The following is a 27309-nucleotide window of genomic DNA, read 5'->3' as shown; positions in this document are numbered from 1 at the left end:
TGACTCGTGGTTTTTCTATCTTGTTCTCCCAACTGAGCTGCCTTAATATATTTTTACCTTAGGGCACAGGATTCACAGTTAACGCAAGAAGGACATCTGAGGAAATTTCAATAAACAAGATGCCACAACTTAGGAGATAATTACCTACTCCCTAATTGTTCTTAGGAAATCCAAAATCCGTCTTTGTTAAATATTTTATTAACTTTAGATTTCAATTTTCCGGAAGTTGTTAAGCAACTTTCAAAATATCCGACCAAATCTGTAATGATCTCACTTTGTTTTTCAAAGAAATACCGTATATCTCATATTTTTACTTTGAACTACTGTTTGTAGCTGTTCTCAACGCTTGTTCTATACAATAACTTGAAGTTGTTTCAATTCACATAAAATTAATGTTTGAAAACGATATGCGTAACTTTCTGCTTTTCTTGTGTGATATGAGTTGTTTGGGTAATTATTTTTTTCCTATAATAGTGGTGGGACTATTAAGTAAATGTGAAAAATATTCAAAATAGATAATCTTCTGATTTTGGAACATCTTACAGATTCTAGTCACTTTGCCACACCAGAATTATTCTTCAAAGTCATCAAAATACTCAAACCGATGGAATTAAAGCTAGCGAAAATCATAACCTGTAGATTTCATGTGTTATATTTCTCTTGCATATCTATTATGTGGACGATTGTTTCACATATTTCTGCTATGGATATTATTTTCATCCTTCTACTTTTCTTCAATCTTTAGACCTATAAATAACCCTATTGTGATTCTGAAAATTTCCAAACAATCAACTACCTAATCTGTTTTGGTTTTTGTAATAGACTATGTTTGCTAAATAGACATAAGTGAGACTGCAAATCTTTATTACAGAATATCGTTGTAATAGAAATTTTCTTTGCTAACTTTTCATTTCTTCTCAAAATCATATTGATGGAATAATAAGAGATCCTAGTCTCCAGTCGTTGTGTTTGTGCTTCTAACAATATCACTGGCAAAGCAGGTTGTAATTTTATCAATTGTTACATGTTATGTCCCGACAAGAGTGATGAATGGTAACTTTTGGAATCTGTTGGTGGATCAATACTAAACGTATATTTCTATTGTATAATTATTAAATAACTAAACTATGCATATTCATATTCCGCTTATTATAAGCTTTATTTTGACCCATAACCTATTATTATTATACGTTTTACCATTCTCGAGTTATACCCAGTATATTAATTACTACCTCCCTCATTCATAGACACATTTGGCCAAATCTTGTACAAATGTTGTTTCATATTTTATTGGTACGTTGTGGTCTGTTTGATTGGTATATAAACTCAGTATGTTTGAAATATAATGATTCATATTACATAGGCTGAGACTGGTGTTCTGGACCTAACTGGCTGGGCTAGGCGGAAAGTAGGGCCAATCAGGACTCTAGGCTGCTCGCACGTGTTTCACGCGTCTTTGGTTCGATCGATAATTCTCTGCTTCTGATTTGCGGCTTTGGGCCATAACACTACATATCTAACCAGAGCGGTGTTTTAGAATTTATCTAAGCCCACTGAAATAGTCGCTTGAGAATAAATTTTGTTATAAAACTTTATACTACTAATGATTTGTAAGTACTTGAATAAAATCATGATTAGTTTACGAATAAACTACTATCATCGAGGTTTCAATGTCCTTCATAACAGTAGGACAAATGTTTTAATAAATATTGATCATATGATCGCCAAGAAGTAAAGTAGCACCATTCAAAGGAAGACGTACACTACTGTACTAAACTTGACAGTCTATACTGGGGCCTTCATAATTACATGATAAATAAAAGACTATTTATGCTTACTGAAATGATCGAAAATATTATAACTTGTTTCTCATTAGTGCAAGATTCTTGTAATGATTCATTCAGTTCAAAGACGATCCTATTGTAACTGTTAGGTTAAGATACTTTTTCTAAGAGCAGATGAGATAATTGGCTCGTTAAGAATAAAGTAAATGTCTGTTGTCGAAATTTTATCATCAATAATCTTTATTTACTTGAAAAGGTATTATTCATAGAAGTTTGAACCAATATTAGTCTAAAACGAAGAATATTTGAGCGAACAATTGTTTTCAATAACTTCATCATCAGGCTCTACAGTTATAAGTCCATATTTATGATATTTTACAAAGACCAAAATTAAGGCATGTTTTAATGAGTTTGACAATGTTATGTGTTAAAAATGGTGAACGTTTGCATCTGTTACGATATATATATATATATATACTTCAAAAAATTGTAATATTTGCAAATTAGAAAGGTCATTCAATAAAGGTCAGTAAATTGTTCAGTCACAATAAGATAATATAATAGTACTATTGCAAAATTGAAAATAATTTTGTCAACTGAGATAATAATAATAATAATGTTGTGTGAATATAATAAGGGGGGGTGTTATCAAGGTAATTACGGTCAACAAATTGGGAATGTTGGATATGAAGATTAAGATATAGATAATGACAAATAATGATAATAAGGAAAATAAATAAAAATGAAGGAAGGAAGGGGTAAGAGGTTTATAATATTCAGTCTAGGTATTTGGTGATCTAGTCTGTGAATAACTGTCATGCTTAGGTATCCGTTGAAGATTTATAGAACCACCTAGTGCTCCCTGATATTTATTGATCCCTCGGTTACTAATACCTGGTGATGAACACGCTTAAATCGTACACACATCAACATTAAGATACATGTATACATTGAATATGTGATTTGTTTTATTCTCTGTATAAACAATATTTATCACATTTGAAGGGTTTTTATTATAGTGCTCAATAAATAGCTTGGTAAGTTTCGTGGAAATAATGAATATTAAGTCGATTTTTTTGTTTGCTTTACTAAAATGTGACGATTACTTCCAATAGTACTGTAGTTAATTAGATAGTTAATAAGACTAATCGAAGTTTCTGACACGTCCCGAGCTTTCAAATCATTGACTGAATGGTAAATTTGTTTTTAGTGAGTTCTTTAAAAAATATTTTCGGAGATCTTAACTTGGACAAGATTTTCAGAAATGGATTTGATGTTAGGTGATGAATGTAGGAGGGTTACCATTTAATTTCCAAGTAAGTCCTACTCACTGCCTTCTCGCAGCAATGGTGTTGTTTACGAAATTGAGAGGAAGAAAAGTGAATGTTCGGCGCTTTAACTGGGTTGTTGGACACGGAAAGTCCACTTAGGGAAGTTGGAAAACCCTGATTCCAAACCAATGGTGCATATGGGCTCCAGTATCCTGAGGAGACACATTGCATATGAAACAATCGTTTGTCACTGGCTACCATGGGACTGCATCTCCCAACGATGCTCCATTGCCTTGTGGACCAGACCTTTAGGTCGAAGGCTCCAGGTGTGGCCCCCTAAGAAAATCACCTGCTTCGGTGTGGGCACCCAGGCAGTATCACAGCCCACACACAAATCAAATGAGATTTGTGTGGCGTATATGTATTCAGTGCCCTTTTGTACCAATATGTATGTGTTCAAATAAATCACTAAATAATCCTAGCATTATATTCATCCTGATTTTGATCATTTACAAGAAAGAGTAAATTACTTTTACGTTTTTTAAATGTTTTTGTTGTTGTTGTTGTTGTTGTTGAGTAGGTTCACAAAAACGGATGGAACATTTTTTTAGAGTCAACATAATCAATGAAATATTAATTAAGTAATCCGTTGGAATTATAGATTCTATTCCATAAACAGGTTAAGGATAAGGAAATAATTATTTACTATATTTTTTGGTTTCTAATGTTAGTTTCATGTGATATCAGTTTAGAACAGAAATAATTAAATATCAATTAATATGATAAATTATTTATACTTTTCCACATGATAAAAAGTACAAGAAGGTGAACAGAAAAAAATTCTAAAAAAAAACACACAATAAGCGTTAATTAACTGTGATCAGTTTAGCAAGGTTTGGATGGGCACATACATTAATGTAGGAATTAATTGGAAATTACTAAACCATTTAAATCATCATTCTTTTTTTGTATAAACTATTAATCAATCGATTGTTTTTTAGATAGATAAATAAATAAACAAAAGGATAGAATAGATTACATCATAAAGTGATTCAAGACTCTAATTATCAAACAAGGTTACATAATATTCAGGGAGTTAGATAAGAATCCCCTGATTACTACGTAACCTTGTTTGATAATTGAAGTTCTAAATAGATAAGAATTAAACATTAGTACACCAGCTGAATGTAGTAGATTCAGAGATAGATAACTGAAAAGAGGAAAAAAGAAAAAATTCTGATTGGATACGAACAAAAATATCTGTGTATACATTGATGAATGAGAATGTGAAAGTTGTATGTATATAACATAAAAATTTTAGATACTCTATGGATTGTCACATAGTTAGACGATTCAAGAATACTTTGTCAGAAAAGATGTATGAAATTCTTTTAAATAGTCCATGACCAGTTTCATTTCTTCAATGCTAGGGAGAATTGTTATTCTGCAAAACAAAACAAAAGTATTTCAGCTATGGTAATCATAACCTGTTTCTGAGTAACATGGATTATTATTTTAAAAAATGTCAAAATCAAAGAAGGTAAACATTATTGATTCCTAAAAAAAGTCAGCGAAAATGAAAGGTTGATAAAACAATTTCATTGTGGTTTGAGATAAACGAACCTCAAATATATTTCGGATACAGGAACGTGGATTCTACGATTTCCGAATTTCCAATACTTTATTAAGTAAAATGAGTTTCGACTTGGAACATTTTCGAAAGCCTTTGTAAGTTTTCAACAACTCTATTATTAACTGATTACGAAAGGATTTATTCTCCATAAAACCACATAACTTATTAGAAAACGAACAAATTTTAAATTGGGTTTGCAATGATAAATAGATGACTAGGTGATTAGGTTGTAGGTATTGTGAATTCAACCATGATATCAAACAATTGATATATATAGTTTGAATGTGTTAGATTATTGTCTTTTACTTTTGGAGGAGATAAATCTGCCGTTAAATTCGGATTTCAATTTGAAATGGAACTGTTTGCTTTGTATAACCCTACTCGTAAACATTAAAAAAGAAAGATATATAAGCACTCAGCCCATCTAGAAAAAAACGATTTAATGAACTGCAACTGTGGTGATTTCAAAATCACCGTATGACGGAAAATCAGTTAAGCTAAACCTACTTTCCTTATCACACAGAAGGAGAAGAGGTACCAGTTACAGTCTTTGAGTAACTTAACAATACCTTTGGATCTGCTATGCCATCCTTTTTGTTATGACTTTATATTCGGCTAGTTATCACGTGATTTATCCACCAATCAAAATACGACTTATACAATCTTAGCACTGTACTAAACCAATGACATTCGATCGGCATGAGCAGCCTAGAGTCCTTATTGATCCTATGTCCGCCTAGCCCGTCCACTTGAGTCCAGAACACCAGCTCCCACTATGCGAATCGAATCGAATCATTTATTTTAGACATACTGGGTTTATATTATCAACAAGACAGACCGCAACGCACCATAAAATAGGGAATAACATTTGTACACAATAAAGCCAAAAAGTGGCTGTGAACGTGGGAGACAGTAGTCAATAAACTGAATATAGCTTACGAACAGTAAATCGTGCAATAATAAATTATAGATCAAAATGAAGCTTATAATAAGAGGAAATATAAATATACATCATCTAATTATTAATAGTTATATCATAAGAATATATAGATAATATTAGTCAGTTAATATGTCTCAGAAGTTACGCGTGATTTAATCTTCGCTCGGATATAACACTTTTTCCTAACTTTCGGAACACAAAATTTACGGAGGCACTAAAACAATGCACAAGGCAAGAACTAAATACGTATCATTTTGACTATCAACTTTTCCATCGAACGATCAAAAAGTTGAACTGCTTGTCAAAATACTTGATTATGTCCACTTTTGTATATGGATTTAGATAAAAGTTGGACTGACTGGGACGCCTCGGTACCTAGGACTTAAGTAAATCTTTCAGTTGTCTGTTCCATTCAGACTGAAATTAAATGACTTGGTAAGACTGTCCTTGCATTATGTTTATAACGTCAACCACGTTAATATACTTTTGGTTTATTCCAGCTGTCCAACTCCATATAGTCGAGTTCTAGGAAGTTTCAGGGTGAAGGATGTAAATGAATATTTGCAAATTGGTTTACCTAAAATGCCAAGTTCCTAGTACTTGACCGAATCCAGATCCTGGTACTACACAGACGCCATATTCTTCCAAAAATTCCAAACAGTACATAAAGTCTGGTTGCATACCTTTCGACTGAAAAAAATTGTTTAAGACAACATCGATAAACAACCAGAATTAAATTTCACAAGTTATGTCAAGGTACATTGACTAGCTGGAAAAAAGAGAAAAATTAAGCGATTTTTTTATTTGATAAACCGTTCATCATTTTACGAAATCGATGACTTGAAGTTGTAAATAAGATTACTGAAAATCTACTAGTCGAAGTCATTAAAGTAGAAAGATAAATTAAATGTCTAGAGACTTTATGAAACATTATTAAATTAAATTTGCATTTACATAACATGACGCCATAAACTATAAGAGTAGTGTGTTAAATGAGCATCTATTGACATATCACGAATTCAATGATAGAGGTGAGGATCTTAGAGATTATTCAACGCAAAATGGCTCTAAAAACAAATTGGCTAAAATCTGTGATTTTCTTTTGAGAATAATGAAACTTATCTTGACTATCTTTCTAGTCGGACCATATTTCTTGTTTCACAGTAATGTTTTCAGTTTTTAGTTTTTCCTTTACAAAATTGTCACCTAAACTAAGTTTTTTATCTGTTATATTTCTATAGTAATATTGGGATAATCGATTGTATTCTTTTATTATTTAAATAAAATATAGTAAGCTGAATGGTTTGAAGTTATCATTTATTTTAGGAGCAGCATCATAAAAGCAAAGACTATGCACAAGTCATGGAATACAAGCAGAATGTAAACCATAAGAAAACAAATTCATACAGGAATGAGTGATCTGTATGAAAGATATTCTGTGCATTAAATACTTTGCTAGCGTACGAATATATTAATATTTAATTTAAGGGCGACTTAGCAGTCGAGTATATTATCATGTGGTCCACTCGAAGTCACATTGATGGGCTATTGATACTAATTAATTGTCGAAATTGAAGTAGGTGAAATGGAGTTCGAATCAACAACTTAATGGTTAAAGGTTCAATGGTATAATCACTTGACTAAAAATGTAAACATTTCAAACGAGTGATTGATCATCATATAAATAAAATCAAATTACACCTTCAATATTTAAGTTGAAATACCGCAACGTACTTCAATTCTACCGGAGATAGATCATACTAAATGGTTTATAAACATGTCTGCACTATATTATTTAGTAGATTACAAAAAGAACAGTGTAAATGTTATGATTTCAACAAAATAGAATTATTATAAAGTAATCTTTGGTTAATAATAAAAGTATTAGTATTTAAACTAGGGTAAACTTGATTGGTAGTTTGTATTGGACAACAAATATTTGAATTTGATAGGATTTATGTTATCTGGTTGCAAGTTACAAGTCAAAACATATAACAGTTGCACAATAGACTCTGTAACTCTCCATCATGCACTAAATGAGCGCAAAAACACTCATGAAATAAGCGTTGTTTCACTGAAAGTAGGTTATTCATATTTTATTTATGAATTAGTTACTTAGTGGATTTTGTTAGTTGAAAGACTTGAGTAAGCGTCGAAAATATCGAAACTAGCCCTCCTCAATCACTGTCCAATTTAATTTAGTTTGACATATTGTGTAAATCATTTAACAAAGTCTCTGTACAGTTTAGAATCTAGAATGAATTTTTTTAAACAAATTCATTCTGCTTACTATAATTAAGAATATTTTTTCTGCAAGCCAAACTGTGTGAACCTAAACATTACACTAAGTAGATTACTTTTATTTGTATGTATAGGTTTGGTTTTTAAAGTTCAGTTTCGAGTCTAACTATAAACTTATCTTTGCATGAAGGATCATTTATTACAATAATACGCTTGGAGACTCGCTATAAGGTTCTAACTATTTCCATCGAAGCGTTGTTGTAACATGCGTTTTAGTAACTCCAGTCCTCTCTTGCTTAATGCGGCTCTAATACACTGTATCCAATCAATATGTATGTTTATAACAATATATATGAACCAATTATAATCTTTTCATTTAAAAGAATGAGAACATTTCAGAGAGGAAAATTTTATTTTCGACATCATTTTCTAAAGTTGTACATTCGTATTTGTAGGTACCTTTTCTACACCTAGTATCCACGATATTACGCGACCGTCTACTATTGTCTTCAGTGAATAACTGCCTCACAACAGACACGGTTGAACTCCACTGGTCACAGCTTCTCACTAGAACTCCAGGAAATCCATCTTTAAGTTAGTTACTAGTGAGCACATGATAATTGTCAGTACAGGTTTGTGCAGATTGTTGAGTTTTGATTGAGATCAGTGTTCCCGTCCAGTGCTTCCAGGTTTTTTATGATGATCTAGCTTTAACTGACTGATGAATTCAACTATTAAATTACTATAAAAACGGCTGCACCAATCTTCAATTTCCTTCAGACTATCAAGTCCAACCTTGGCACTGATACCTAGAAACCGTCGTAAACTAATGGGATAAAAACAATTTTACAGTTGAATTTGAGTCAATTAAAGCTAAACCACCATGGAAAACCTGCAAGCACTGGATGGCTGTTTCGCCCTAGTATAAAACTCCTCAGCAGTGCGCACCCACGATCCCGCCTATCAGTCTCGCACTAGAACGCCCAACCTCCACACCACTGAGATGACCGGCATCTAACGGCGTTAGTATCTAACTTCCACCAATCCACGAAATTGAGCCATCGTCCACCATCGTCTTCAGTGAGTTACTATCTCACGACAGATTCTGTTGAATTTCAATTGACTCATGAATTCAACTATAAAATTACTAAGATCTCCACAAAACCCTTTCTGATAATAAAAAAATAATGTATGTTTATTAACGAAATAACTCACCTTTGCTATTTCGATTGCTTTTCTAGGTAGATCAATTCGTGGAAATGCATACATTGCTCCAGTGATTGGATTACATGAAAAACCTTGAAGTGAATTTAATGATTTTGTAGTGAGTTCAGCTTTTTGTTTAAGTTCTTCTAGTACTGATGATTTTTCTTTCATAAATGAATTGTAAGATGGTTCATGAGGTTTTGGAGGATTTACAACCACATCCATTGTTAGCTAACAATTATGAAAATAAAAGCAGAAATCGTTTGATTTAATAATTATTAATTGAGTTTATTGAAGAGGAAAGTAGATATATGTCCACAGATAAATCAGTAATTGAAGCAAACTTTTTATTGGAATTTTTTAAGCAAAATATAAATATAAGGAATGATAGTCGGTGGCTAACAATTGAATCCATGATGCATGTTTCGTTCTGTTTGTGACTCGTCGTCTACACGTAATTGTATCCCCGAGTTGATATCCACTTAAGGATTCGAACCTAGTGCTACTTTTCGAACGCCATTGCGTTATTCATTTATCTACTGAGTTTAGATAGCCACTGGCTTGTGCAACGAGGTGAAGTTTTGAATTCATGTGTTGGATTTTGGAATTTCCCCACTGATATTGAGGACCGAAATTGATCAGTTTCTTCTGGCACATCTGGACTCAGTAACTAAGTGGACATCTCGGTGGCCTTTGAGATGAACGCTACTGAGTTCGAGTTCCGGAATGAACACAAACTCTGGGATAGAGGTATATCTAAATCACGAGTCCCATTTAAAACGAAACGCGCTTCCTAGATTCCACTGCTAGCCACCATCCACCGATGCTTGTGACTCAAGACAATGTCGGAATGGTCTGTGATAAAAGAGACTACTTGCCGTTCTAAACATCAATGAGAATATTCAAATAGCTAATATAAATGAATTAGAAATATGAATATATATTTTCAAACAGAATATTCTAATTTCGATCACTTGAAACTATCTTAAAGTTATCACTGGTAAAATTAGTTTTCTAGAAATAAAGGTGTCAGTTGGCGTATAAAGCTGTGGTATATAACATAAACTTTCAAACTGAAGAAAGTTTGACTGAATACAATCTTATAACCTGATGGTTAAAAGGCAAATGCTTTAACTATTGTATCACCTTCTCATATAGTCTTTTGGAAGCTCCAAATTTCACCGATATGAAAACAAATATGGGAATCCGGACAGGTACAGTGTTAATACTTTCAATGTAAATCTATGTATTGAAAAGGAGTATTACATTTAAAAGAGAATCTTACGAATGTAAAATATGATACAAAGCAACCACGCTAACCAAAACAAAAATAAGGAAAATAAGCTATACTGCCGTCAGAAATTATGACGATACTTACACAAGAAACAAAATCTAGTTGATGAAAAGATTTATTTAGCAGAAAAGAATCTTATTTCTCTTGGCTTATCAAACCGGGGTGACAGTAAAAAAAATCATTGATTTGTAATATGGAAAATGGTTTACTAGCTCTTTTTGATGGAGTTTTGTTCTCTGAGCTGGATCGTTTGGTCGTGGAGCTTTCATCGTTCTTCTGAACAACATCATCAGCACAAACTTCAGATAGAAGTGAAACGTTCGAATTTCTCCATATGCGTTTCACAGCTTGTTCTGTACACCTCGATGTTGATTGGTTCTTATGGACCTTAAATTTATCATTGTTTACTTCTTTGTGACATTTTATGAACCCTATACTCCATCTCAGTTGTCATTTTGTCATCTTTTAAATACGTATGTAAAATGTTCTTTTGGCATAAGTCACAGACATTATTCTAACTCAACATTCCATTATAATCAAATTTGTGATTAGTTTGTCTTCTATTTCTTAAAAAAATGACCTAGAAGATCGTAAGATCTAATCATAATCAGTAAATCCTGTGTCTTATTTATTACTTATTTTACCTTGCTTATTTGATCTAGTTATTAATAGATCCTTATTGTTTTCTTTGGATCACTTAGGATCTAGTGTATTACGTGAATTTCCTGATAGAAATTGTCATAATTGAACTACTGCATCTGTGACATTAGGAACGCATTTTATTTTTTATGGATTTCATTTAGGTGGTGTCTCTCTGGAATTCATCACTTTTGGCCTTAAAACAAAAAAATAACGCAAAAACGAATTTGTAGGTGTCCTTATTAAGGTTGGACTTGATAATTTCAAATAAATTGAACATAAGGTAGATTGTTATTAATAAAAATAATACATTTGTAATATACCAATGTGTAGAAAAACTCGTGTTTTTTTAGTTTTCTAACGTTTCATGACTCAGTGTAAACCACACCTTCAGAGAGTAAATAAACAAAGTAAATTAACTCAAGTTTAGATAGTACAAAGGAACAAAGCAAGAATATTTGATGCAGTCAATCAAAAACAGGTCTGACCAAGTCAATGTCATTCCGGTCAAGGTGATTTATATGAGAAATGTTTGAATATTTGTGTGTGTACTTATGTCAAAGGATGAAAAAATGTGACATTTGTGGTGTGAGAGGATAGAGTAGAATTTGTATGTACCATAATGGTGTGAGATGTGAATAGAATCAGACATGGTAGCTCGGATAGATGGTTCAAGTCGGATGTATAGTGAGCCCTTCCTTTCCATTGGAGGCCGTACGATTAAGTAATATATAGAAAGCTTCAATTACTCGCCTTTCCTTGTAGTTGGAATAGCCTTCTTGTATTATTTTGGTGTTTTTAATATAGACTTGATGGTTGTTGAAAATGTCATGAAGTGATATTGTCGACTTCATTCGGAGTTCATTTTCATTCTTGTACATAAATTTAACGTGAGATGAAAATGTATAGATCAGTTTAAAAAAGATCTTAGATGAGTCTTTTTTTACAACAACAAAAGTATCATCTACATATCTAAGTCACGAAACGTCAGAAAGTTAAAAAAAATTGATTTTTTTAATCACTGGAATACTACAAATAGTTGAAATCATGAGTCAATTGAAGCTAGAACACCATGGAAAACCTCCATGCACTGGACGGCCGTTTCGTCCTAGCATGGGACTCCTCAGCAGTGAGCATTCACAACCCCCCCCGCGAGATTCGGACTCAGGACCTATCAGTCTCGCGCGCGAGCGCTTAACCATTAGACCATTGAGCCGGCATCCAACGGTGTAAATGTCTAACTTCGACCAATCCACGAAATCGCGCCACCGTACACCATTGTCTTCACAACAGACCTGGTTGAACTTCATTGGTAACGGCTTCTCACTAGAACTCCAGGAAATGCCTCTTGAAGTCAGCCACTAGTGAGCAGATGATTATTATTCCCATTTAAATATTCAGTAAAAAAAGATGAATAGAGTAAAGAAATTTCATTTATTTTTCATTATAACTTTATATTGATAGATATAAATGTGTTTTAGAACAATTTCAAAATGGTTATGCAAATCAAAGTATTTGTAAAAAATAAACTCTTAGATTATATAATATATGAAAAGACAATGAACAAAATATATTAGACAGACTACATATATATACCAAGGAAAAAGATTGGGATACTTTCTAGACAAGGTCAAATTGAATCGATTTAGTGTGGTATGGTGTACATTATTTATATTGTATGATAAAGAATCAATAAAGACAAGTGAAATAGTTCATGGTGCATAAATATATTAGACAATTGGTGGATACAGTTGGAATGTTAACATTCAGACCATATTTTTCATAATATAACACAATAGTGAATCAGTGTACTTTTCAGTTAAGTTATGAGGATATAATCAATACTCAATACAATAGTTCTTCTATGAAATCTGATTCAAATTTCATTAATGTTAGAATATTTACATAAGTAGGCAGAAGGGTATTTATTTATTTATTTGAACACATAATTTTTTGTATAAATGGGCACCGAATACATATGCGCTACACAAGTCACTTGATTTGTGTGTGGGATGTGATACTGCCCGGGTGTCCACACCGAGGCATGTGGTTTCCCTAGGGAGTCACTCCCCAGACCTTCGACCTGAAGGTCTAATCCACAAGGTAGTGGGGCAACGTTAGGAGATGCAGTACCATGGTAGTCGCTAATCAACAATTGGTTCATACGCCATGTGTACCATTGGGTTTTCAAACTCCTCTAGGTGGATCCACCATGTCCACCAACCTGGTTAAAGCGCTAGACATTCGCTTTTTGTCACCTCAATTTCGTAAACAACACTCCCGCTGCGAGAAAGCAGTGGGTGGGACTTCCCTGGTAGTGGCTGTATACGCGTGGTCATGTGAGAGCATTTCGAGAGGAAGAGCGGACTCTCCCCACCCTCGGCCGTACCAGGGCATTTGGGGACCAGAAAATTATTCCACAAACAGATATACGAAATTACTTAGAATCAACCTGTAAAAACCACCTAACCAAAGGAAATCAACCGTCATAAAATAGATGATTAAGAGAAGACTATCAGCTGAATACTTTCAACAGCACGATGTTTTACACTAACTTGAGAACAATGACTACATAAGCATTTATAGTAAAAGCCTGATCGACTCAATGTATTATTTAATGCGTTTCTCCATTCTGAATATTCAAATAACCATTAAGAATAAAAGATGTAACCACTTAGCTATATACCGTCGTTTCATCAATTTTTAATCTCCATTAGCAATAGAAGCTGACACATAGTCATCCTTATGGATACAGACTATCCAACTTTGTGAAATCTTATAAGGACCAAATAGATTTTTAAGAGTCCGCAAACTGTTCTTGGTTGTGTTAGTATTAGAGACTCTATTTGACTAGTTCACCAGTAAAATATAACAACACTAGTTTAAGGTTTGTTTCAAAATGAAGGGTCTAGGGTTAGGATTTAGTAGTGTCGATTTTCCTGTTATATACAAAATCGAGCTCTTGATGCATTCAACACCACTGTTTTACATTATGATGACAAAAAAATAATTTTTTCGTTATCATTTTAAACGTTTTGAGCAGTACACATGGGTGTTTCTACTTCTCATTAGACATGATAGTGAAATTCGGAGTAAAAATCTGACTGACTCGTCTCTAAAATATAGCACATTTAGCAGCTCATTCTTGAGTTTACAAACGATCTCTCATTAACGTTGCAATTTATAATAATACGTATCATATATTCTTCATTGATCTATAAGAGATTGATTATCATACAAGATTTCCCCAAATCACATAAAATTAAATTTTAGGTATAGACAGAGAGCTTATCTTTCTTTACCTTCAATCGATAAAAATGTCATTAGTGAACAATTAGTATGTTATTTTCATAATGACATTAGGTATATATAACCGAATATAAAGTGGATTTATGAAAACAAAAATAGGTCAAGGATATTTAAATACAAACCGGTCATACTCTAAAACGTTGAATAAAGTTAATTTTCTCCTTGAATCTTTGTACTTTTAAATAAAATCACTTACTTGACCCAATAATGAAGAACATAGTCGAGCTGAAAGGGATTTATATAATTGTTGTTGAACATCTTCAGGAAAATTCACAAGTTCACAATATCCACCGCGAAGACCACATCTGATTCGATAGAAATGAAATTATTTTAAAGATACTCGATGAATTAATCACTTATGTATTGCTTAACATGAATGTTTTTGCAAAAATATCTTTTAGACTTGTAATTTGGGTTACTAGGTGGTCAATTTTGCAAAATTAAATACTGCAATTGATCGGACTCGTTAGCATAAATTAAATTAAAATTCATACGTCATGTGCTAGTGAATGGCTGTTTAGACTCAATAGCTAAATGGATAACACGTTTTAAGCAAAAAGCATTGGATTCGAGTCCTATAGTGCACATTAACAATGGGATGCAGAAACATGCGCCTAACTAGTCCCATATAGGACGAAATACACATCATGGATTCCATTACTTCTTCTGATTGACATGCTAGTCAATTTGAGAAATTGTTTTTTTTATTCATGCGTCCAGATGATTTGTAGCGTCGAACGATTATCCAAAAAATAAGCCACTAAAATTTAATTATTATGGTGCATAGTGCAAGTGAATGTATTTATTCGATTTCTTCGATACCTTGTTTCGAAATGTAAGCTTAATAGGAGTTTTTTATCTAGTGGTTATTTTTATAACCATTTTCTGTTAAAAATGTTTCAAAATCAGTCTACGCTTTTTCCCCACATTTTAGAAGTTATGTTATTGGTTGTAAACCTGTTTTATGAGCGTTACCTAATTACTGCATATCAATACACTATTTTATAGATGAAAATCAACCAAATGAAGTGTAAAATGTACTACTTAAGGTAATTTAAACGGAAAAACTGAGAAATATCGGAAATTATTGAAAAACTGACTATTAAAAACCACTCAAATCCTACGGCATTGGAAAAATGCATAAAAGGAGTAATTCAGCCGCAGCTAATCTGTGTGTAAATAACCTCTATTTCTGTGTTAATACAGTAAGCGAATAGTACGCAAAAGCACTAAATAAACCAAAAAGAATATAGTGGGGTTCAAACTAGTGAAAATAAAGGATAAAATGTAAGAAGACAAAAAATAAATACAAATTTCACAAAAATGAAAATTAATATTGTCATGCAGGAATAAATTTTTGTACGAAACAGAATTCTATAGCCTGAAAGTTGATTTTATTTCAACGACATAATTGAGTTTCATAATTTCCAAATAATATACAGAAATAAGAGTTTTATGTAAAGATCAAACTTGTCCAATGATTTTATATGGTCAATATAATAAAAAAGCTTATAGAATTGTTTTACAATGCCTATTTTAAATAGAATGTTAAGACTAGAGAACAAAAGCAGTTTATTCAATTCATGTGTATTGTTCGACTGTGACTAAACAGTAGGTTACAATCATGTATATTGAATTATTGGAAAATAAACAACATTTACGAAAAAAAAATGAAGGGGGGGGAATAGGTATTCGTGAATGTAAACTTAGTTCTTCATAATATATAAACAAATAGGCAGGCTGATATTACTAACAGTTAGAGCTGATATTTGTACGGAAAAGTTTCCGTCAGTGATTGATAAACTGCAACACACACATTTTTGTATGTCATAAATTAATTATGTATCGTGCTAGATATTATTCGTTGTCAAAATTTTAGAGAATTCCTTATTACAATTTATAAACAAAGAAAACATTGTCTGTTTACCTTTTTTTCAGTAACTCCAGGGTTATAATGTGATTAAATATTTCATAATCTTTTACTGAAATAAGACAAATTCTTAAACATAGGCTTCAATATTTGTCCGTGTATGTGAAATTTAATAACAGAGAATGAGTGAAAAGATTTAATTGATTGTATTACTAAAATATATGGCAACATAAATAATCGTGGTGAGACTATTATTTATAGACGACCTTTGAGCGACGTTACGGTAACCTTGAGAAAGTCCACCTATTTACTAGGGTCAAGAGACGGTTATAAATTAGTGTGTGGAATTAGAATTGAGAATAACAGTTAGGGGTTTCAGCATCAATTGACATTAACCATATTGCTAAAATGCTATTTAACCATATGGATGGATGGATTTCGCGCCAGAAACTAAGAATTGCTATCTTTACTTTCATTGGTTTGTTCACACATTACATTCTCACCACAACCTCATATGACACATATTAAACAGATTGTTTTTAACCGTCAGTGTAATTTTATATCAAATCATTGAATTTTGTGTCCTCATTAGAAAATTGGTTAGTGGAAACTAGATATCGGTTAACAAAACCTGACTAGTGCACATATCCCAAGATGTGAGCTGAAGCTTAAATATATAAGCGCTTATATCTCCAACTTCAAGGCATAGTGATACATGTTCAAGTTAAGGAGCAACATCGATTGTGGATTGTACAACAGACACTGTATTCTAAACATGACATTTTCACTGGTTTTTATACATATATTAACCGTAGCCAAGCGCAGATACTTCATTATGTCATTATTGTTTTCTTGAACTATAAAAGGAGGAGTTACTGATATACATACCAGCTTACTGTTTTATAGAATCTTCATTGATAATAAACTACAAATCAATAATATTTAATAGTTTCGAATGATAAATCAGTCCAGTTATTCATAAACAACATGAAACCATCCTATCATCACACTATAGTACAACGAGACAAAATATACAAAATTTATAGAAAAGTAGCAGTGAAAAACTTAACAAACTAAGTACAGAAAATGTGGTTCAAAGAAAAACACACTACTCAATTTAGCTAATTCAGTTGACAACTCATCATATTTAGAAGCAAAAATATTTCAGTAAGTTGGTATATTCGATTGATAAACTCTTTAAAAAATAGACACTCGTAAAACTGTTGACCAACTAAAGGTTAAGGGATACAACTAGTAGGAGATGGGGGATTAGTATGCCTATATTAAAAGAAAACTTAACAAAGCCCACGTATTTGATCTATACATACAGATCCAGGTGTGAAACCAGTCTGGTTTTTACAGGTTAGTTGTTTCTTAGTCGCATCTAAGCTGTGGGTAATTATACAAGCTAATAATTTAGAAATTATATTAGTTAGACTGATTCCTCAGTACTTATCGTAAGAGGATTTTTATCCTATTTTTTTATTAACTGGAACGATTATAGATTGAAACTAGTCAGATGGAATAACGTATAGTTTCAAATAACAATAGTACACAATAAAACTGATAATATTTTACTAAGTAATATTGATAAACAAGGTAAACTATCAGATAACTAATTAATCTGTATTTATTATTATGATGATTAAAGATGTTTGATGATGACTTTGACAAGTTCTGGATTGGTCGTCGAGGGGATAACTGAGGACAACATTCCTAATCTCTTATTCTAGAGACTGCAATTATGTATAGATATATACTTTCTTTCAGATAGTAACTGAGACTTATGAGGTCATTGGTTAACAGTAACACATGGATCTTACTATTTTCATCGTGAATATCTGAATGTATATCACATCAAATATGAGATTATTGTGTTATAGCTGTTAGTTCAGGAGCTATATTTAATATTTATTAAACGATGATACAGTAGTCAATTAACATCCAATGAAACTAAATGATGTAAAACTCTAGTCATAATTAATTGCATATGCTCTAAAAACAACTTACTCTCCCATATAGCCTTTACTACATGACATAAATGATGCTAACTGTAATTCATTGGAAATCCTTCCGCCAATATCATATAAAGCGCGTTTAAATGAGATGAATCCTGTATCTGGTGAATAAATATTATGTTGATAAACTTCATCGGCTAACACAACTAAATTATGTTTGTAAGCGAATTTTAAAACTTTTGTAATTGTGTCTTTTGATAGTAATTGACCTGTTGGATTGCCAGGATTGATTACTACCAAAGCACGTGGAATACATTTATCATTGCATTTTTTTAAAGCTTCTTCCAACTGTTCAATACTTAGGTCCCATCCATTTGATTCATCTAAGTAGTAATCAATCTTAATGAGAAAAATAAACAGATTTTAAAACGATTTGATTAGAGTATGTGAATTTTTGGTAAGTATATGGCAGTGCATTGAAGCTATAAATTGAAGTTTTACTATTCTTATAGTAATTCGACTTTGGTTTTTACGACATACGTCAAAGAGCAAACATGAAGCTTTTTATTTATTATGAGTAAGACTAGTATGGACAAGTCTGTCATATTGAAAACATGTTTAAAAATATAATCAGTCCCCGTTTAAATGGTCAGTAAATCCAGCTAGGAATTTCTAGAGAAATTACATTTACGTATTGCTGTCTTTCTGATGATAAACTCGATAGACTTATATTTTAATAAAGTACAGCTGCGTTTAGGTTAATGACATATATTCAACTGAAAAGGCTATGACTTCATATCTGGATCTATTTAATCTGACCAAAGTACTAATTGATCTGGTATGGACTAATAAGAACAGTGTATACATGGATCAGTGAGTCACAGCACATAATCCACTTTTAGTGAGCGTTAACACTTTTTCTCCGGTCAAAAAATTCATACAGATTGATTGTCGCTTATTGGAGAACTAATATCAAAAAGATCTATTGTAGATTATGTGAAATATATTATCTAATCAAAAAGTAAGAATTCATTTTTGCACTGCAAGAAACGCGTACCCTGGATTTCATTGCTAGCCACCATCCATTTCTGCTTAGAAAGTAAGAATCATTTTCGAAATTTTATTCTCTGAGTTGGATAGCAGAAATCACTTTGAGGGAACTGAAGAAGGGAACGTCAAAAAATTGTTAATGTTATGGTAAAAGTAACTCAGCAAAACCTTTTTTTATTAACAGGTCAGTTATACGTAACGTAGAATGTGTTACATGTGCGCATCGACTCGGTTTATCATACCATAATAGCACAGCAAAATGCAATTGTTGTAGTAAATCCAAGAGCAGCAAAGATAGTAATAATATTAGTTATAATAGAAAAGTTTAGACATAGGAGATGGAATTCGAGAGGAAAATATAGATAAGTGGAATGAAAAAAGTTTTTGGAGTAGTTTTTACTTAGCTCCTATTACAGTGCAAGCTATCCTGTCATTGAGTTTTGAACTTAGTGGAAATATACAAGAGCCATTATCTCAAATGTAATTGGTTCGTCAGAAAACGATAGTTTTACCTATCTGTATAGACACACGTGAAATATTTAATCTGAATAATAGAGTACAAAACTATGTCATCAATGTTACTATGACTACGTTTACATGGTTTGCTGATCATGCACTGATGGGTGAATAAAAATATGATCCATGCATACTACAATATCAAAGACGAATGTCAATAGTGGTCAATTAAATTTAAGAATTAAACCCTTCATTTTCAAAAAAAATTGTTATTGATATACGGATCGAAGTTTATTCATTATAAAAATGAGATAAAGTCAAGGTGCATAAATTGGTTTTATTTTTGTATTCAGTTTGCTCCACAACGCTTTTGTTACGGATCATTTGTAAATGTGGGTCAGCTTATGCCACAACATGCTCATGTGAATAGTTAGTTATGTACAAGAATTAGATGCTCACTAACAGTGATGGAACACTATCTCATTGACTGACAGAGTTAGGGTAAAAAAAAACTCTATTTAAGAATAATAACATAGTTGAAAAACTGTCACCAAGATATATTTAAGGGGATTACAACACATCATGTTCTGGAAGTGTTGGGATATTCAGGAAAATATCCCAAAAAATTATCCTGTTAAGCCTAATGCTATCCTTGGACATGGAATGGTATCATCTTATTGGTCAATATTTGTTTAACGTGTCATTTTCCTACTGGCCATTATTGTACAATGTTATTTTCTATTTTATGGTACGTTGTGGTCTGCTTGACTGGTATATAAACAAAGTATGTTTGAAATATAATGATTCATATATCCGAGGCTGTGACTTGTGTTCTGGACTCAACTGGCTGGGCTAGACAGGGAAGCGAGACCAATCAGAACCCTAGGTCGTTCTACGTGTTTGTGCGTCTTTGGTCCGATCAATAATTCGCTACCCTCTAATCTGCCGTCACAGTTATAACAGGAAGCTAAACTGAAAAGCAATATTATTTAGGAAACTATCACACTGAATGATATGTTATAAACAGATTAATAAATATGGATTAGAGCCTCGAAATTACAGTTTGTCAATATAAATGTTGTTAATGGTGAACATATATATTAATCGATCAGTTTACCTGATAGGCGTTATATTCAGCATTTGTTGCTGAATAAAGAGGATATTGAGGTATGGGGACCATAATACCAGAACGTTTGGATCCATCTTCTCCAGTGGATATCAACTGAAGAATTGACTAAAGGAAATATAAAGATTATATATATATATATATATATATATATATATATTGCTTTTAAACTTTCTATCGTTTATAATCATGACTTATAACCATATGACGGTACAGAAAACATTTATATATGTATATATGAACTTCAATAGAATTATATTATCTTCATATACTACACAGATCGTTAGGTATTCACGTGAGAGAAGCTAGGAACGAAAATTGTTGGACTTACTTTAATCTTAAAAAGAGAGGAATAAATCTGTTGTAACATTAAGCAACGAATAAAAATGTATTGAAGAATTTACAAATTATTGAACCTACCAGTTTCCACATGTTTGTAGTGAGATTTTAATTTAAGAATCGGTATAAGACAGATTCATCCCACTCTCATACATTATGTGAATAATAGTAAGTTTATAATCTTCATAAATTATTGTGTTAAGCAATAAAATATTTTAAACTAGCTTCAACTATAGACTTATCAGATGAATAACCAATGATTAAATAAACAGTTGATGAAGGGCACATAAAGCCTCTGGTAGTAATCATTATACACAACACCACAAGAATTTCCAAAAGAGGAACAAAATAAAGAGAATTCAGAGAAGAAAATCTTCTTTTCGACGAAATCATTTGCTTAAGCTGTACATTCGTAAATATAGTTATATGGAAAATATATGTCTATAGGAGGATAGAAAAGATTGCATCGCAAAAATGGATTCGAGAATAAATAACAAACGAGGTTACGTACTAATCAAGGAGTAAGGAAGAAAATAATTTATGGGGTTCAGTTGACAGATATGAAGAAAAGCGACAAACACAGAGGTCATAATAATAGACTGAATAATAATCAAGAAAACTTGCATAAGGTAGTAATAATAACTCATTAGTTTAAAATGCAAAACAGTTATTCAAAAAATTCAATAATAATCAAATTAAAGTGCAGAAGAACAAGCAGAAAAAGAAGAGAAAGACCCAGAAACGTACCCATCGAAGGAATTAGGGCCAAGGAGGGATGAGAAGTTGGACAAATCGTTTCTGCATGCAAAGTTCAGGCTTGAGTTTATGGATTGCCAATGCCTTGGCAGTGCATAAAGTATTGATTCGACCCCCCCTTCGATCCAGTTCCTCTGGCTCTGTAGATTACTTTAAAAGAAGAGTCCTTTGGAGCAATGTGTCCACAACTAATTAAATGCTCCTGTATCTAACTGGTAATTGTTTTACATTCTCCTTTTAAGAGCCAAGCCGGATGGTGTTCCAAGATGCGTTTGGAAAGTGATCGCTTTGTTCGGCCTGTGTAACGTGCCCCACATGAGCAAGTAAATTTATAGATACACATTGATGTGGCCCAAAGCGGAAGTTTATCCTTAACACATCCCAAATGGTAGGTCGGTTAGACAAAACAATTCGGAGCTTAGCTGCGTAGAATGTTTTATTCAACGATTTTGAAATCCGTTTATTTAAGATTTTAGCAGCCATATCTCCTTTAAATTTCATGTTCATAAACAGAGTTTTCTTCTGTACTGTCGATGCTTTTTCCTGATGAAGTCTAGGTGTTGAGTGCTGTTAGAGGTATGAGGGCGGTTATCGCTTCCCGGTTGCCCACACCGAGGAAGGGTTCTTCTGGAGGTACCTGAAAAGGAAATTGGATTAGAGGTGGTCTCAGTGACCTGAGAGCGTGACCGCAGTGCCCAAGGGACAACTGCTTGAGGCCGGTCGCGCACGGCCTTTTCGTGAGAGGTTTTTGACGTGTTAGCTCCGTTCTTCAAAGGGCCTTACCGCCGGAGACGGAAATCCGTGAGGTAAGGTGAGGTGTGACATTTTTAGGGTCGACCTTTTCTAACCCCACCCCTCCTTGTGGGAAGGCAGCATCGCTGTCATGCTGGTTGTCTGAAGGAAACACCTTACTGCTGTCACACCTCTGTACAGTCAGCAGTACGACTTCGCCTTCGGACCTTGGATTTGTTGCTTTTAGTCTTACCGCTCTTCAACCGACCTGTCTGACATGGTAGGACCTTGAGGAACGGTTGTTCCAGCCAGTATAGCTCGGTTGCTTCATCAGGATAGGCAAGCCCGACCACCACGTCAAGGTAGCCTGAACACCGACTACCACGACGTGCAATGCTATCCGGTATTGGAGATGGTTGGAAGAAAGTTAGGGCCGGCCAAACCAAAACCTGGCATCAGTGCTTGAAGTCACTAACTTCTAGTCTGAGCCATGTTGGTAGATGCAGACTACTTGGTTGGGGTCCGCGTGACTTTCGTAACCAATGGTTGGAGACTCTTGGTGACATGGCTTAGAATCGATCACAATGGCGTCGGTGTATACACTCCCTGTCTTCCCTTAAAATAAGAGATTACAATCACTTCATATCTTTCTTTCTACGAACCAATTCTTTCTTCTTGTACTATATCTCTATATGCAATTTTTCTCTTATATATTACCACCTTTGACCTGACCACTGCTATGAATCCGGTGTTCATCTCGTTGTGCTGATGCGGTATGGCAACCTGGACCGATGTACATATGTGCCTAGTCCTACGTTGTAGCTGACTGACTGACTGACTAGGTGTTGAGTCGCTATCGACCAATTTTGATGAATAACCATTTCTAATGAGAGTTTGTTGAAGTTGAGATAGTTCCCCATCTATTGTGTCATCGGAACAACACAACGATTTTTTGCTTCCCCTCATGAGGTGAAACAACCAGTGATTACCACCAGCCAGGTGGAAGTACGTCCCACTCCAAATTTCTAACTAATACTCGTCAGTTTAATCAGTAATGACGCTCAAAAGCTGGAATTATAATATCACTGTTTTCTGTTATTATGTCTAAGACAGTTACGGACTTTCCAACTTAGATGAGACTGAGAGGCTAGATATAATTATTCAAATAAGGTAACTGGTGTGTAGCTGAATGCCAGTTAACTCGTTCGTACAAAGTGTTCTTTACACTGCGTGAGTATCCTGTTTTAAAGTGGACCACTGGGAAAGTTTTGTTATGTGCAGTTTTACTAATTACTGATATTTGAAGCTTTGTCTTCTTGTACAGCTAACATAATTGTTTGGGTATCTTTTCTCTCTTGAAGTTTGGTCTTTATCATGAATATTACTGGACGTAAACTTCCAGCTTTCGGATGATAAAAGTTGCGGAATAATGATGAAAATTTCGAGTTCATGACTTGTAAGTTTATGATGAACGGAATTGGATAATCGACGCTTGATCTACAGACCATAAAACACTTGGAGTAGAACTTCCTCTAATGGTAGTTAGAGAAGGTTTTACCAAGTTGGTTACTGTATCTTATAAGTGCCTAAACTAGTTACTGCTTCCAAACGTTCCGCTCCCACGACCAAGAAAATCTTAAGAATTTTGTTTCTGACGATCTGAGTATACTAAATCGTCGTCTTGATCAAATAGGCTTCAAGAACCCATATGAATTCGGTTGCATCCATATTATTACTTTTGAAACAAGTGAGTCAATTCCAGACAATGCAGAATATACCTCCAATATAGATTCGAATATACGTTTAACGAGCTTACAACAAAAACCCAGAAAGGAAGACAAAAGTCCTGACTTTATTTTAATCTTTGGATATCTTATCATAATCGATGAATACTTTACACATTTCTTTATCAATGTTTAATAAAGCCAATTCATATGTATTTACCTTCTTCTCCTGTCTTCATGTACTGGTTTGTTCGCGATTGACAAAGTAGGTTTTGAACAAGCCACAGAAATTCTAGTTTATTAAATACAACTATATTGTTCCCTTAAAGCTACAAATTGTGTTGGGTTTCCCTTGTTCGAGTACAAGTTCCAATTTCAGAGAGCGAACTATATTGTAATAAGTTTACGGCTATCTCAAACGCACGACTCAATGATTTCATTAAGTGGAAATATAAATTCCTGTGTACATGAATACCAAACCGGTAATTAACAAACAATAAAAGTAATCATACTTACCTTAACGGCTTCACTTGCCCCATTGGATAAGAAAATATTTTGGGGATTAGCTGATAACTGATCCCGTTGTTTTATGTATTGTGCAACATCTTCGCGGACAACTTCTACGCCTGTAGACTGGCTGTAGACTCCTATGATATGAAAAATTAATTATACGTCCACAGGTAATAAAGTTATTGGGCATCTGTTAGTCTACACTTTGTTAACAACAGATCATAAAGCTTAGCGGTATCTTAATTTTAACTACCAAACTTCCACAACAGTATTATTTTGGTCTACAACTGAAACCATAATATTTTCAACTTCAAAGGTGAACTATTAGTAAATTAAAAGTCCAGAGGAATCTTCATGGGTGGGATCATGACAACAATTCTAATTTAGGTGAACGAAAACCATACCAAAGCCCAACTGCATAAGTTAAGTGCACCAATAAGACGGTGAATTTCAGTTAGTTGAAACCGCTGGAGTCCGAGACTGACTGAAGTAGGAACATAATATGACTTTAAGACGACTAAACAATTATAATTTGAGTTATTGATCAGAGAATGTATCGTAAATTTGTCACAGCTGTGACGGAGTATTTACGTATTTGACTTCCGTTTATTTAAAACCCTTTCGTATTTTACGCTATCACACTTCATTAGCGAATTGTAATCTGCAACAGTATAGTAAGTCATGTTGACCTTAGCTGATTTACACTTAGCTTGTTAGATTTTGAATATAAGTGGGCATAAACGAATGTGGCGTCTGTAAATTAAGCAAACCTACAGGAGTTGCAAGGCAAAATAGACCAATCTGTCTGAAAGTGAAATTTATCACGAAGTAACTTAAGCAGAACAACTACTTAAAACCAAACGTCACAAAGAAACTGGTCTATAATACTATGTATCTTTAGCAAAAGGTACATACGAGCATGAAGACTTACATCTTCAAGTTTGAAGATATTGGTTAACTTGCTAGGATATTGGTGTTGAATACAGTAGTTAACATTTCTTTGTATGACCAACCATTTGATGAACCTGAAACTGAAATCCTTCCTAAAAATTATCCACTGGGCTCCTATTAAGTTTTGAATGTATTGTCGCCCCAGGTCAATATTTTTACTTACCCATGTCATTTAGTTATTTTCAAAATCTCTTGTGGTTAACTTCATCTGTTGCCTCAAAAAGTAAAAACACTAACTAGTTGAATATTGCATGAAGGGGTATTACTTTGTTTGTTGATGAATACTTATAGACTTCCCAATTCAAGTAAAAATTACAATGAAATCACCGAAAGGAACTGTTGCAATAGTAAACATTCAACAGAAAGCAGTTTAAAATAGTAATTATTCATAATATTCCTTAGTATGCCTGTCCACAAAATAAATAATCAACTTGGCAATCAAACTCGTTTACGTTTGTGAGTAACCGATAGTAGTATTTCCCTGATATTTTCCCCTTACTTGCCAGTTACCTGTTGGTTTGACGCAAACTATCTGTACATAATGTTTAGGAGAACTTGACATCACTGTCGTTCGATACTAACGTGCCGCTCACCTTCACTAGGATGGGTCTAATCATCAGTTTTAGTGTTTTGAATTATTAAAGGCATATTACCAGACATATAAGTGTAATGAAAATGAATGGCGGTACTAACTTGGTATATCTAGCGTTATATCTAAAAATTTAAACAAAGTCACATAATGATGCCGAACACAAAGCATACGTCAGGACTTCGTAGAAATACCCACTCTATTTGATAGAAAATGAAATCGCTGAACGAGCCAGTTGATTCGAATTAGGACTAGTGTTAGTTGGATTAATTTTATTAATACACACGCAGTTGACGGACTAAATTAATTTCCAAGGGACTCCCGGATGCTATTAATGAAGCAAGGGGAATGAGAACCGTTAGACTAGTAACCAACAGCATTCGACTAAACATTTTAAGCGACTGAGATAACGTTAACATACGTCATGTAAAATCACACTTCAAATAATTGATATGGTCTGGTCAAAAAATCATGAGTTTATTCAAATGAATTACCAACACTTCCACCACAACTGTCCAAAAATCTCCTGGCTCTTAATTTAGCATCGTCTTGAACTAAGTTGGTATCCATTATATGTGTATTTGTCGCGGCACACAAAACTTCACGAATAAATGAGATGGGCCTTTGACCAGACGCATGACAGTCCCCGATATTGCAACGGATAATTTTGTTGAATCTTTTTTTTGATCCCTGATTATAATTAATAGCTAAAATGAACTAACATGGGATATTTCTCTCTCTAGTTCTAGCGCCCTAAGTACTATCGGTCCACGGACAGCATACTGAAGCTTCACCACATGAGGATTGATAGTATCACAACTCATTTTTTGATATCCACGAACAGTCAGATTGGTGCACGAGCGACCCATAATCTTCACCAAGCGAAATCCACACATGATTTCTTGAAGTCTTTGAAAATTTGCCGTTTGCG

The 27309-nt window shown here is 33.5% G+C and overlaps 1 protein-coding gene across 2 annotated transcripts; it reads right to left on the bottom strand.

The window, feature by feature from the left end:
• Positions 1-327: 327 nt before the first annotated feature.
• On the bottom strand, positions 328-27309 carry GPT2_3 (glycerol-3-phosphate O-acyltransferase 2). Of its 2 annotated transcripts, none has more exons than XM_051212145.1 (9): positions 27101-27309; positions 25953-27068; positions 24845-25903; positions 20769-20885; positions 18198-18544; positions 14514-14622; positions 9085-9306; positions 6206-6397; positions 328-4499 (listed from the first exon to the last, which is right to left on the bottom strand). In XM_051212145.1, exons 4-8 carry the CDS (start codon positions 20829-20831, stop codon positions 6380-6382), a joined length of 759 nt encoding a protein of 252 aa, XP_051072293.1. In that variant the 5' UTR covers positions 20832-20885; positions 24845-25903; positions 25953-27068; positions 27101-27309; the 3' UTR covers positions 328-4499; positions 6206-6379. The 2 variants fall into 2 exon arrangements, with proteins under 2 accessions (XP_051072293.1, XP_051072292.1); XM_051212144.1 differs by having other exon boundaries at positions 6206-6318; positions 24845-24975; positions 26873-27068.

The sequence above is a fragment of the Schistosoma haematobium genome, chromosome ZW, assembly GCF_000699445.3.
Source record: "Schistosoma haematobium chromosome ZW, whole genome shotgun sequence".
NCBI classification, from domain to species: Eukaryota; Metazoa; Platyhelminthes; class Trematoda; order Strigeidida; family Schistosomatidae; genus Schistosoma; species Schistosoma haematobium.
This window is presented reverse-complemented; position numbering and strand designations above follow the sequence as displayed.